Source organism: Cervus elaphus, chromosome 14, assembly GCF_910594005.1.
Source record: "Cervus elaphus chromosome 14, mCerEla1.1, whole genome shotgun sequence".
NCBI lineage: Eukaryota > Metazoa > Chordata > Mammalia > Artiodactyla > Cervidae > Cervus > Cervus elaphus.
The window spans coordinates 52,130,924-52,143,049 of NC_057828.1; the positions used below are offsets into that span (position 1 = coordinate 52,130,924).

The following is a 12,126-nucleotide window of genomic DNA, read 5'->3' on the forward strand; positions in this document are numbered from 1 at the left end:
TTTTTTAATGTGGACCATTTTTAAAGTCCTTACTGAATTTGTTAAATATTGCTTCTGTTTTATGCTTTGATTTTTTGGCTGCAAGGCATGTGGGACCTTCCCTCCCTGACCAGCAATCAAATCTGCACCCCCCAGCACTGGACCACTGGACCAACAGGGAAGTCCCAGAACCAATCCTATTTTCAAGTCCACATGGAAAGTAAAACAGAAGAATGCCCAAATCTCACCTACTGTCTGGTCTTTTGAACTAACGATGTTTTATACACTTTTTAATGGTTGGAAAATTTTTTAAAATAAGAGTAATAAGTTGTGACTCAGGGAAATAATGATATTTGGTGTCAGTGTCCAGTTTTATCAGCACAGCCCATCCACCAAGTGCTGACTGTCTCTGGCCACCTCTGTACGCCAATGGCAGAGTTAAGTTGTTGGACAGAGACTTGACCTATGAAGCATAAACTCCTCACTATTGAGGCCACACCTGCTCAGGATTAACATTCAGTCATTTTTGACCTCAGCTTCCCAGAATTCCCTGAGTCCTGCCGTGTGCCAGGCTGTACCAGGGGCTAGGAAGACAGGGGTCCAGGGGAACATCCCTGACCTGGTAAGGTGACCTTTCAGCTAGGGAGATAAACAGTACAATGTATGACTGGCTGGGTTCTGGATGGGGCAGTGGGCAGTCTCTCTGAAGATGAGAATCTCAACAGATTCCTAACAGAATGGCACGAGTGAGCCAAACCAGCATCTGGAGGGTGGGGACTTTGGGAGACAAGAGAGGCAGGTGCAAAGGTCCTGGGGCAGGAACCCCCCCTTGGAGAGTGATACAGTCAGATAGGTGACCCAGGGCTCTCCAGACACCACAGCCACCCGCTTACAGGGCGGGGGAGGGGTGTAAGGCACCAGAAGCAGAGCAGTGCAGAGCGGGACCCACAACTGGACCTGGTGCTGGCCGAGGAGCTGCAGGTCCCCACAGGAGCTGGTGCAAACCTGGAGAACACAGACTCTCCTCTTGACTGGATCCCGAACAGGCAGCCTCCTGGAGCCCCATCCTCCACTGGGCCTTGTCCTTGGGCCCTGCCTTCAGCCTGCCACACCCAGGGGGAGCAGGAAAGCTGCTGAGTCAGTTAGGGGAGAACGCCCCCAGTCTCAGGAGCATATCACCATCCCTACTTGATCAATCCCCTCCCCTCTCCATCCTGATCACCCTGGTCCACCTTCAGCAAGAGCCCCATCCCCTTGATGGCTGCTCTTCTAATTTCCATCCACTCACACCCCAGTCCTGCTCCTGGGCTGTAACCCCCTCGTCCTGTTACAGGAGCCCGACTCCTCTCCCTGGCTGCAGCAGTCTGGAATGAAGGTTTCCTTGCTGTTTGTCAAAGGGATGTTTTCTCTAATGGTGACCCCCACCCTGGTCACACTTGGCCCCACAGCCAAGAAGGAGGGGGCCGTGCCCTGGACAGAGCCAGGGGCCAGCCTGAGAGTCCGGACCCCCCCATCCAACAAGCTGCAATGCATCCAATGTGGTATCGTGGTGCCAACTCCAAGAGGGCACCCCCTCCCCCTAGTAGGGCAGCTCAGCCCGACTCCATTAATCTAACACTCGCTTGCATGTCAAAGTGCACGGCAATTTCTTGTAAAAATGATCCGGCTGCTAATTAGGCTGTTTATAACTTGTTTCCCTGGTCGCTAATGATAATTAACATGCAAATTAGCTCGGGGAGGGGAGGCTCTGGGGCCCCTAGTTCATTACCACGTTAATTACTGTTTGCATACTTAAGCATCGCAGATATAAATGGCAGCATTTAGTGTAATGGGCAAGCTGATAATTATACCAACGACATTTTGAAAAGTCATTTCGCTGTGTTATTTTTCTGTGTGATTAATGATTCTGTGCCTGGTTGATAAACTTGGTTAGTTGAAACCAATACAGGCTCTGTGCACAAAACAGCCAACGGACTCAGCCCATCAATCTCCCCCATTCCCTGATGGCTAAAAGCTTTGGACGAAGGCAAAAGGCAAAGGATAAAGTTGGGTGGCTTTGGAAAAGAGTGAACTTCCCAAACTTCTTGCTTTTCAGGAGCTGGTTCCTCAGAATCTGCTCTCGCAGCCACAGCAGCTAGTGTCTGTTTAAGGTTGCCGAATTTGGGGAGCTCTGTGACATGAGGCCAGCTGCCTCTCTGGGAGCCAGGCCTGGCCTTGCTCCTTCCTTCCTTCCTCCCCTCCCACCTGTCAGGTAGGTACCTGCTGGGCTGTGGCAACCCCGCCCTCCTGGAGCCAACATTCCAATAACAGAATCCAATAACAGACAAGTGAACAGTGCCGGGCAGTGAAGCAGGCAAGGGAACAGAGGGGATTAGGGAGTCACTTCAGATGAAGTGGGTCAGAGAAGGAAGTGAGGGAGTGCAAAGGCCCTGGGGCAGGAACAGACTTGTGGGGAGGGAGAGGGGTATGGGAGTGGGTGGGGGAGGGTGGGCAGGCACAACAAGGGGACCAGTACGGCTTGGCTGAATGACCAGGGTACTGGGCAGGGCAGGTCCCACGGGCAGGAGGTATGGGTTTGGGGGAGCCCCAGAAATCTCCCTGATAAAAAAGTGGCCCCATCCCCAAAAGCCTAGGACCTCAACATCGCACAACTGCTCCTTCCTAAACACACAAGCTTCACCCACTCTAGTGCCTGGAAGGCAGAGGTGGCCTTGGCAAGTCACAGCCACTGTAATTGAGATTAAGAGACAGGTGGGCAGTGGATGAGGGGATGCGCCTCCCCCACTGCATTATTGATGAAGGATGATGCACAGGATAGGTGTGGCCCCTGTGCCAGTCTGAGGGCCGCCGGGCCTTCGGTAAGCTCAGGGCGAGGCCAGTGGAGGGAGGGGTCCAGGCTGGTGGATCTCCCCCTTCCCCAGGCTCCGGGCTCCAGACTCAAGAGAAGTGCTCTGCCTACAGTTCCTGCCCGCGGGCGGCAGGGATGAGAAGCTGAAATTTCATCTGGTGACATCCAGACTCTCACCTACCCTGGTCCCCGGGATCCTGCTGGTGTTCCCCACCAGTGCACTGGTGTACTTGGCTGCTACTCCACAGGTAAGTCTCTCAGGGCTGACGGAGGGGCTATACAGAAGGGTGACAGTGCCCTGAACCTGGCAACTAGGGGGCTCTGGGTGGCTCACACACCCTGGGAGACCACCCTGGGGAGTCCAGGATGCTGGGGACCAATGAGCCCAGAGAGATGACTAGAGCTGCTCCTAGGAAGAGAGGCAGTCACCCCAAGAACCCACAGTCACTTTTGGGAGCGTTGGGAGTAGTCACAGGCTGTTGCTAAGAGCTGCACTTTCTCACTGAGGTTGGCAGAGCCCCCAGGAGCCTGCCTTCCTAGCTGGCGCCTGGGGAGGAGGGGACAGGTGTCAGGGAGTCAGTAGCTAGGGGTCCCCAGGGTAGCTCCCAGGGAGACAGGTGGGGGATGCCTGGTCCCTCCTCCCTAATGGCCAGGGGAGCACAAAACCAGCTTGCCTCCCAGGTTGTGTCAAGACCCCCACTTGGAGGCCCAGTGGTGGAGGCAGCCCACAAGCTTCAGGAGGCGCAGGCGTGGAGGCCTAGTCTCCTTGAAGGCAGAGGAGGAGCAGCCTCCAACCCGCTGTCCTCCAGGGGTCACAGCGGGGTCTGCAGGCAGGGGCAAAGTAGGAGTGGGACACATCCGGCACTGCCTCGTGATTTCTGGGCCCAGCGCTGGGATCAGGCCTGACCTTGGAGAGGCAAGTGTACAGGCAGGAAATGGACCAGCACCTGCTTCAGTGGAGCTGATGGGTAAACCAGTGTGCCCCCCCACCCCAGTTCCTCTTAGGGGAACCCCAGGGGAGGGGCTTCTGAAAACTCAGATTGAGCTCTGGTTGGGCCCAGGGAGCTGGTCCCCAGGCAAGCAACTCCACTGCTCTGCGTCTTCCTACTAAAAGGACCCGGAGCACTCATCACACCCCACCTCACCCAAGGTAAAAGTCACACAAATACAAGGTCAGTTGCAAAGCCATCAACACCTGACCACTTTCACCAACTCCTTCTATTTCCAACTTCTCTGCTGTGCCCCTGCTCACACCAAAGACGGTTCTGGAAATGGGGGCTCGGCGCTCTCTCCAGCTGGCAGCCTTCGTCCTAGTCAGTGGTATGACTAGGATGTACCCAGAAAAGCAACCACATGCTAACACTGGGACTGAGACGGTGTCTCCCATGTCCCTCAGGGCAGCTGTCTCATGGCCATCTTGGGGAGCGTAGGGAGTTCTGCGGGGGACTGGGCGGCACCCCTAAACCCCCCCCAGGTCTGACCCCATCCCTTGGGGCAGCTGGTGGACAGAGCCCGTGTCCTGTGATGGGCAGTGATGATGCTGGGGGTTGCAGGCCCAGGGTTGACACCTACTCCGTTCCTGGCTCTGCGGGGCATCCACCCAAGAGTGTTCAATTGGAGCCTCAGCACTTCCATCACAATGACACCCCACGCACCCCCCTAAACCTGTGGGAGAGCCGCACACTCCCCACAAAGATGTGGCCTGGTCTGTCAGGGTTTTGAGGGCCACAGCGGTGCAAAGGGCAAGTGCCCAGAATCACCTCCAATTGAACGCCAGTCAGAAACAGTGAGAACCCACTGATGCAGACAAGAAACACCTTCCTTTTGAATTCAGTGATCACATTGGCACCTAAAGCAACACATTTCTGCATACAGGACAACTGCTCCTGGTTCTGCATTCCAAAGGTGCCCTGAGGTTACCTGTATCCAGATGCACTGCTCCCAGGTGGGGGCTACCATCACAGCTTCTGGCCCACCGAGATCACTGGGCTCATCTGGCCAGTGCCCAAGGGCCTGTGGGCACCATGCACCAAGGCAGAGGCTCGGGGGACCCATCGGGCTAATGTGATGGGGGATGTCAGGCAGCACTGTGCCTCCATGCCCCAGGCCCTCCCCACAGCCCTTCGACAGCCCCGCTCCATTACTGGCTCGCCTAATTAGGGTAATAAAATGAAAATAATCAAAGTCACAGGAAATCTCTCCATAAGCTGTCACCGCTGGGTCTCCACTCGCTCATTTGGGTGCCGTGCCTTTGTGAATGTCAAGGAGCTGAAGAGCAGGCCAGGAGCCGGACGGGGGGGCCAGGCCATGCTGACCACAGCTGCCTGACCCTTGCAGACCTAGAGCCCAGACTCCACCTCCTCCTTGGGAGCCCCCCTATCGAGCTGGGGGGGGCCACTTCCCAGGGACCAGGACCCTGGGGAGGACATCCCTGCCCCATAGCACCCAGTGCCCGAGCGGTCACTCCACCTGGTCCCCTGAGCCCAAGAACAGGGATGAACCTGGCATCTGGGAACCTTGGCATGTTGAGTTAGGCGGGGCCCTCACCCTAAACAGGACCACCCCTCCAGGCAGGTGCAACTCATCCACCTCCCCAGGGGCCCCACCAGGGCAGGGTTCAGCGTCTCAGACCCCAGGGCAACAGCCTCAGTCCAGCTCTGCCCTGCCCACCTCTGCTGCCTCCTCCCACCCATCCCCCTCCCTAGTGGGAGGGGGCCGATGCCTAAAATATCAGTTGATGCTACCGGCCTTCCTCCACCACAGTCCAGGTGATCCTGGGCCAGCAGGGCATGTCACGGCCCCTTAGGGCCACCTTCCAGGCCTCATCTCAAGGAGAGGACGGGCCCCCTGCTGGGACGGGGTGTGGTGGGGAGGGGGGTCTGGTCTGTTTGCTCAGCAGAGAGTAGTTATCGGGAGGGAGATCCACAGGAGACCAGGTGGACAGGTGACCTGGGGGCCAGTTTCCTCGGAAGCACCCTGCAGGAGGGGCGTGGACGGTTGAAAGGGGCACTGAAGCAGCAAGGCAGAGTTCTGGGGGTGGCAGGGGCCCCCAGGCCCGCCCAGCTCCACGGAGCTCCTTCCCCACCTGTGAGGGGATGGGTCTGGGGGTGCGCCCTAGACTGCGGGCAGCTCCCCCCCAGCGTCCAGAGGCCCCCTACCCTAGCCCAGCCTGGTCTGGCAGCTGCGGCTAGGGGCCACAGGGGGCGGGGTCCGGGGCTGGGGCGCGCCGGGCCGCTGGGGGCGCGGCTGAGCTGCCAGACCGCGGGGCTGTTGACAGACTCCCGGGAAACGGACCCGCCCTCTCGACCCCGGGCGCCTCCGAGAGCCCAGATCCGCGGACCCTCCGGCAGAGCCGCGTCTACAGCCCCTCCACCTGGCCGCCCCCAAGTCTGGGTGGCGAGCCTTTTCCTTCCGCGCACTCCCCGCACATCCCTCACAGCCTCGGAGCACAGGCGAGTGTGAGCGCGTGTGCAGGTTGGGAGCCACCTCCGTGTGTGCCCTGTGTGTGCATATGTATGCGAGTGCGTACCTATGTGCACGGGTGTGTGTCTGTGTCTCAGTGTGTGTCAGAGAGCAAACATTAGGTGGGGGGCGGGGTTGGGGGGGCGGTGTTTGCAGGCATTTGGAGAACCGGGAGAGAAAGCCCCAGCAAGTGAGCCTTTCTTCAGGCTGGAAGGTTTGGGGACAGAGAGAGGCCTGCGGCAGGGCTGGTCCTGGAACTGACCTCAAGAACTGCCCCCCTCACCAGCGTGGCTTCCCACCCCACCCAAGAGCTGGCCAGGTTCCCCTCACCACCCCAGCCTTACCTGCACCACCCCCTCCCCCCGCCTTGCCCAGGTGTGGGAGGTGGGCAGGGCTGTGGTCCTGAGGCTGGGCGGTGAGTGGAAACTCAGAGGCCTGAGAAGGTGTAGGGGATGCCCATGTGACCCAGATGGGCGGCAGGAGGGCCCACCTTCGAGCAGCTGTGCTAGGAGGGGCAGCAGTTGGAGTGAGGGCCAGGGGTCCCTGACCCCTCAGGTTGCCCGATTCCTCCCCATGTGGATACTCAGAAGTCAGATGTCCATCAAGTGTTGATTACTGAGCGCGGTCATGGCCCCCTCTGCAGAGGAGGAAGCTGAGGCCTGGAGGCAAACAGACTGGGGGCCTGGCCTGGGAGATGTGCCCCAGCCCGGTGGAGACGCCTGCGGGGCAGGCACCCCAGACACCCCTTGGTGGCTGAATTCACACTGTCTTCAATCGGGGGCTCCACGCTGACTCTGAGGTCTCAGTGGGGAGGGTCAGGGGGCAGCCCTGAAGCAGGACTGGGGAGCCCGTAGGCCAGGTGGGCCACATACGCGCTAACCATACTCCCTCTCCAGGTGCTGTGAGGATGGACATGGGCCCATTGGAGGTGCGGGCGTGATGTCGGCCCAGGAGCTCGTGGCCTGCCTCTGCCGAGAGGGTGACCAGCACCTGGCCCTGGGGGAGACCCCGCTGGCCACCGCCTTCTATCTGGCTGCCTTCAGCTGCCACGCTCCCTCGGCCCTGCGGAGCATCCGAGCTGCCCTGCCCGAGACCCGGGGGTCATCTGTGGTGGCCACCCTAGAGGCCTGGTGCCGAGGTGACAGCCAGATCCCAGCCATCCACTGGGATGGCATGGCGGTGGTCTCCCTGACAGGGACCCTGGCCTGCGCCTTCCTGGCCACCCTCTGCCCTGACCACCCCGTTGCAGCCCTGCACTCCCTGGCCGGCCTGCTGGCACACGGGCACCACGGGGAAGTGGTGCGGCGCTGCGGGGTCCTGCTGGACGCTCACTCCCAGCAGAGCCTGGAGTTGCGGCTGACCCGCGCCCTGGCCTGGGTCCTGTCCGGAACACAGGTGCACACTGGGGTGGCCGACTACCTCCAGGCCTTCGTGGACAGCGCCGACCGGACCATGGCCTTCATTCACATGCATCAGCAGCCCTACCTCCCTGCTCTGGTCAGAGCCCTCCAGGACTACATCTCAGAGCATCAGGAGGCTGGGGATGGTGCCAGCCAACAGGTGACCAACTGCCAGGGACTCCTTGCAGCCCTGGACCCTGGGGGCACCTGGAGCATCACCCTGTCGCCTGAAGCCCTGCTCCAGCATGGCAGGTATGAGGACTGCCGGGCAGCCTGCAGCCGGGCCCTGGAGGCCACCCCAACGGGGTGCAGACCCCAAGGTAGGCATGCCCTCCATACCCACCAAGGACCAGGTCGAAAATTGCTCCTGCTGTTGCTTCACTGCATGGTTAAGTCCTGCTCATGATGGGGGTGGGAGTTGTGCTGGTGTTGGGGACACTACAGTGACAAAACGGACAGGCCCCTGACCTTACAGAGCACCAAGAAAAGAAGACAAAATTTGTGCTTTGAGAAAGCACTGTGCTACTATGCGAGGTGCTGTTTAGCCCGCTGGTCAGGGAAGGCTTCTTGGAGGAGGTGTCATTTGAGCTGAGACTGAAGGATTGGCAGCAGAAACAGAATATGAGAAAGAATTGGGGTGTCCATGCCACTGAATGGATCCAGCATGGCTGGCAGGGGGCTGTGGGTGGGGGCAGAGGGCAACAGAAGGCCCTAAAGGCAGTAGCCGCAGCTAAGCCCTCTGGCTGAGGACTTTCGATTTTCTCCTCAGAGAAGCAAGAAGTCAGGGAGGTTTTAAACTGGAGTGAGGTGCTCTGAGCTGCATTTTTCAAGTCTCTGTCTGCTGTGCACAGAACGTGCCCTGGGGGCCAGACTGAGAAGAGAAACTGCCAGAGGCTGGATGCAGTCCAGGTCTGAGTTAACACTGAGACAGAAATGATAAGACTGGCCAGGTGTAGTGAGGGAGGGGAAGAGGGGGGCACAGGGATGGATCGAGAATGACTTTAAGAGTTCACTTTCAGCAGCTGGATGGCAGAGGACAGAGAGGAGCAGACAGGAAAGGGGGCCTCAAAGGCTGGAGACACCCCCAGTTTGAGATGCTGCTCCTGCCCTTTGCTGGGTCCTCCCTCTGGTGGGGGTGGAAGTAGTGGGGCCGTGGTTGGGAGCACCCAGGAGCCACACACCAGCCTGCCACCCCACTCCCAACCCCCTGCCACCTGCTGGCCTCCCTGTGCACATGTGGGGGTGGGGGTCACACCCACTTCTGAAGGTTACTGGGCAAATTCAGTGAAACTGTGTATCAAACCCTGAAAATGGTATCTCCGCTAAGTGCTCTCCAATCACCCACTAGGTTCTTCCAAAATGTTCCTGGAGCCCATCAATTGGATGTGTCATTAGGCAGCTGGACACGTGAGCCTTGAGATCCCAGGGCATGGTCTCAAGGTTTTTGGGGATCATCCACACAAGGAAGAGATTGATGATCATGGTCCAGATCGGGAGAGCCCCCAGGATAGAGTGGGGCAGCTGGACACCTAGAGGCAGGGTCCGGGAGCTGACATTCAGTGGGCGGACCCATCGTTCGGGTATGAAAGGCATTTTCAGACACACCACACAGCACCGCTGGAAGCTGGGTGCAGGCATATCTACTCCACCAATGGGGCCGCCAAGGGCACACGGAGTGTTCATAGAGGCTGGAATTTGGCCCTCACGTGCTCCTAACTGCCAACTACACTGCTCCCCACAAAAGGGGACCCAGCAAAATGGACAGGAGGACAAGAAGGAGGAGGGAACTCGGGAGCCCACAGCGTGGTGACACCTGCGTTTATGAGATAAAGAGCTGCCTCTGCCAAATCCATGCAGAGGGGGAGGGGCATGTCTGTCCCGTGTGCCTGGGAGGCTCCTGGTGATGCCAAGGTGAGATGGGAACCAGACAGAATTGAAAAGTGAGCAGGTTTCTTTCTAGGAATATGCCAGAGCAGACACCCTGCAGTCCTCCTACTTTCAATGACCTAAAAATGCTCAACAAAGTCACAACAGAATCCTGAGTAAGAGGCCCTTGGTGCCCAAAGCACAAGCACACAGTGACCTGTGAGCTGGGGTCGTTCAGCAACTCCTGGGGTGAGGGGCAGGTCTTTCACTTTAATGGCCAGTAGAGCCCCTGCAGGTGCCTCAGTGGGCACCTGAGGCATTGCCTCTTCTGCAACATAGAAGATTCAAGTTCTGTCCCTCGGTTAGGAAGATCCCCTGGAGGAGCACACAGCAACCCACTCCAGTATTCTTGCCTGGAGAATTCCATGGACAGAGGAGCCTGGCGGGCTACAGTCTGTGGAGTCACAAAGAGTTGAACAAGAGTGAGCAACTAAACAAAGAGGGGTTCAGAGGAACCTCTGATTTATAGCCAGTTGGTCAGAAGAACCAGTGACAACCTGGATGTATTGGGGTTCCCTGGTGGCTCAATCAGTAAAGAATCTGCCTGCAATGCAGAGGTCTGGATTCAATCCCTGAGTTGGGAAGACCCTCTGAAGAAGGAAATGGCAACCCATTCCAGTGTTCTTGCCTGGAGAATCCCATGGACAAGGAGACTGGCAGGCTACAGTCCATAGGGTCACAAAGAGTTGGACATGGCTTAGCGACTGAACAACAACAATACAGGGACACTCAGTGCATGAGGACAAGATACAGAACAAGAGCCACATCTCCCAGGGGTCGAAGTTCCCTGACTGCTTATCTTTGGAAAGTCCCCAGGAGCCATATCCTGTTTGTTCAAGATTCCTCATTAAGAACTAATGGGGTAGGTGAGAGACATAGCCATGATTCACCCAGCATGGAAACAGAGTTGGCTTGGCCTTGAGATTAGCTGGGACCAGCAGAAAGCAGCAGAAGTGATGCTGTGTGGTTCTGGAAGCCAGGCTCCACCTCCATCCTCCTGGAACCTCCTCAGTGTCATGCACAGAAGGTAACTAGTGAATCACGAGGGCCCACACCAGGAGGGAGGCTCAGCCTATGGCCAACACCAGGACCCCAGACATGTGAGTGAGGCCACCTTACACCTGCCTGCCCAGTCAAGCCCCAGACGGCCTTGGCCGCAGGAATGATCCCCGATAAGACCAACAGAACTGCCAGTTCAGCCCAAATTGAAGAAAAATCACTGCAAATAGAAAAGTTGTTGCTTTAAGTCATTAGGTTTTGTGGCATTTTGTTACATAGCAACAGTAGCTGATATAACTGTATACTGAGTCAAAGCATTGGTTTTTGATGCATCCTTTAACCAAAACTGACTTAAATAATACAGGACTTATAGGCTTATGTTTCTATAATAATGTAATTTATAACATTAATTAATGGAAGAAAAATTAGGGAATAAATTAGGGGAGAGTATTTTATAATATTTAACATCTCCAAAATTTTAACAACCAGGAATAGAAGAAAACTTACTTAATTGGAAAAGATAAAACCTATCAAAACCTACCAAAATATCATACTTAATAGTGATATTTTAGAACCAAGAATGTGGTGGCTGCCCACACCCCCATTTATACATCATTGCTTTAGAGATGCTAGCCAATGCAATAAGGGGAAATAATTAGACTAGAAAGGAAGAGATAAAGCAACCATTATTTCAGACAATATGATTAGCTATGTAGAAACCCAACAGAAACAACAAAAATGTATTAGATATAGGAGTAGAATTTAACAGGAGATACAAAAAGTATTTATGTTTACAGACACCAACAATGAATAGGAGCTTAATGGTTTTAAAGTACACCTTTTACTGTAGCAAAAGAAAATAATTTATTTCAATGAGCCATATGACTTTATGGAGAACTCTGTAGAACTTTATTAAAATAAAATAAATAACGCCTCTGTAAGCAGAGAGATAGCCAATGTCTACTGTTAGAAATATTTGATATGATAGTAGAAGAGCAAAGGACCAATAATAGACAAGACAAAGAGGAAGGAGTAAGAGCCGAAAGAGAAGGGGAGTGGAGAGGGGAGAAGAAGGAGAAGACGACAGTGGTATACGATTGTCTCTACCAGTTAATACAAAGCTATACTAATCAATACAGAAAGATATTGACTTGAGAAATAGATGGACTAATAAAACAAATTAGAGAGCCCAGAAACAGACCTATAATTATCTGGAACTTAATATATGAGAGTAAGCATTGCAAAGCTACAGGGGGAAAAAAAGGACCATGATTCAGTACATAGTACCAATTCTCTACCTCAAACCATGCAAAAAAAGTAAATTCCAGGTGAATTATGTTAACAACTAAGCTTTACATTTTCTAAAAGAAAATATGAGAGAATATCTTAAGGTTCTGTGTACAGCTAGGCTTCTTAAGATGCAAAAGTAATGGAAACAATAAAGAAAAATTTGATACATTTGATTGAATTGAAATTTTTAAACTTCTATTTTGCCCACAATTGTAGAAAATG

The 12,126-nt window shown here is 55.1% G+C and overlaps 1 protein-coding gene across 1 annotated transcript in view; it reads left to right on the forward strand.

Annotated features, from left to right (window-relative positions):
• Nucleotides 1–12,126, forward strand: part of TTC34 (tetratricopeptide repeat domain 34) — a 44,753-nt gene that overhangs the window by 14,324 nt on the left and 18,303 nt on the right. The window contains exons 2-4 of the mRNA XM_043922908.1: nt 2,901–3,075; nt 6,105–6,301; nt 7,186–8,009. Coding sequence (XP_043778843.1) covers nt 2,901–3,075; nt 6,105–6,301; nt 7,186–8,009 — 1,196 coding nt within the window. The remainder of the gene's footprint in view (nt 1–2,900; nt 3,076–6,104; nt 6,302–7,185; nt 8,010–12,126) is intronic.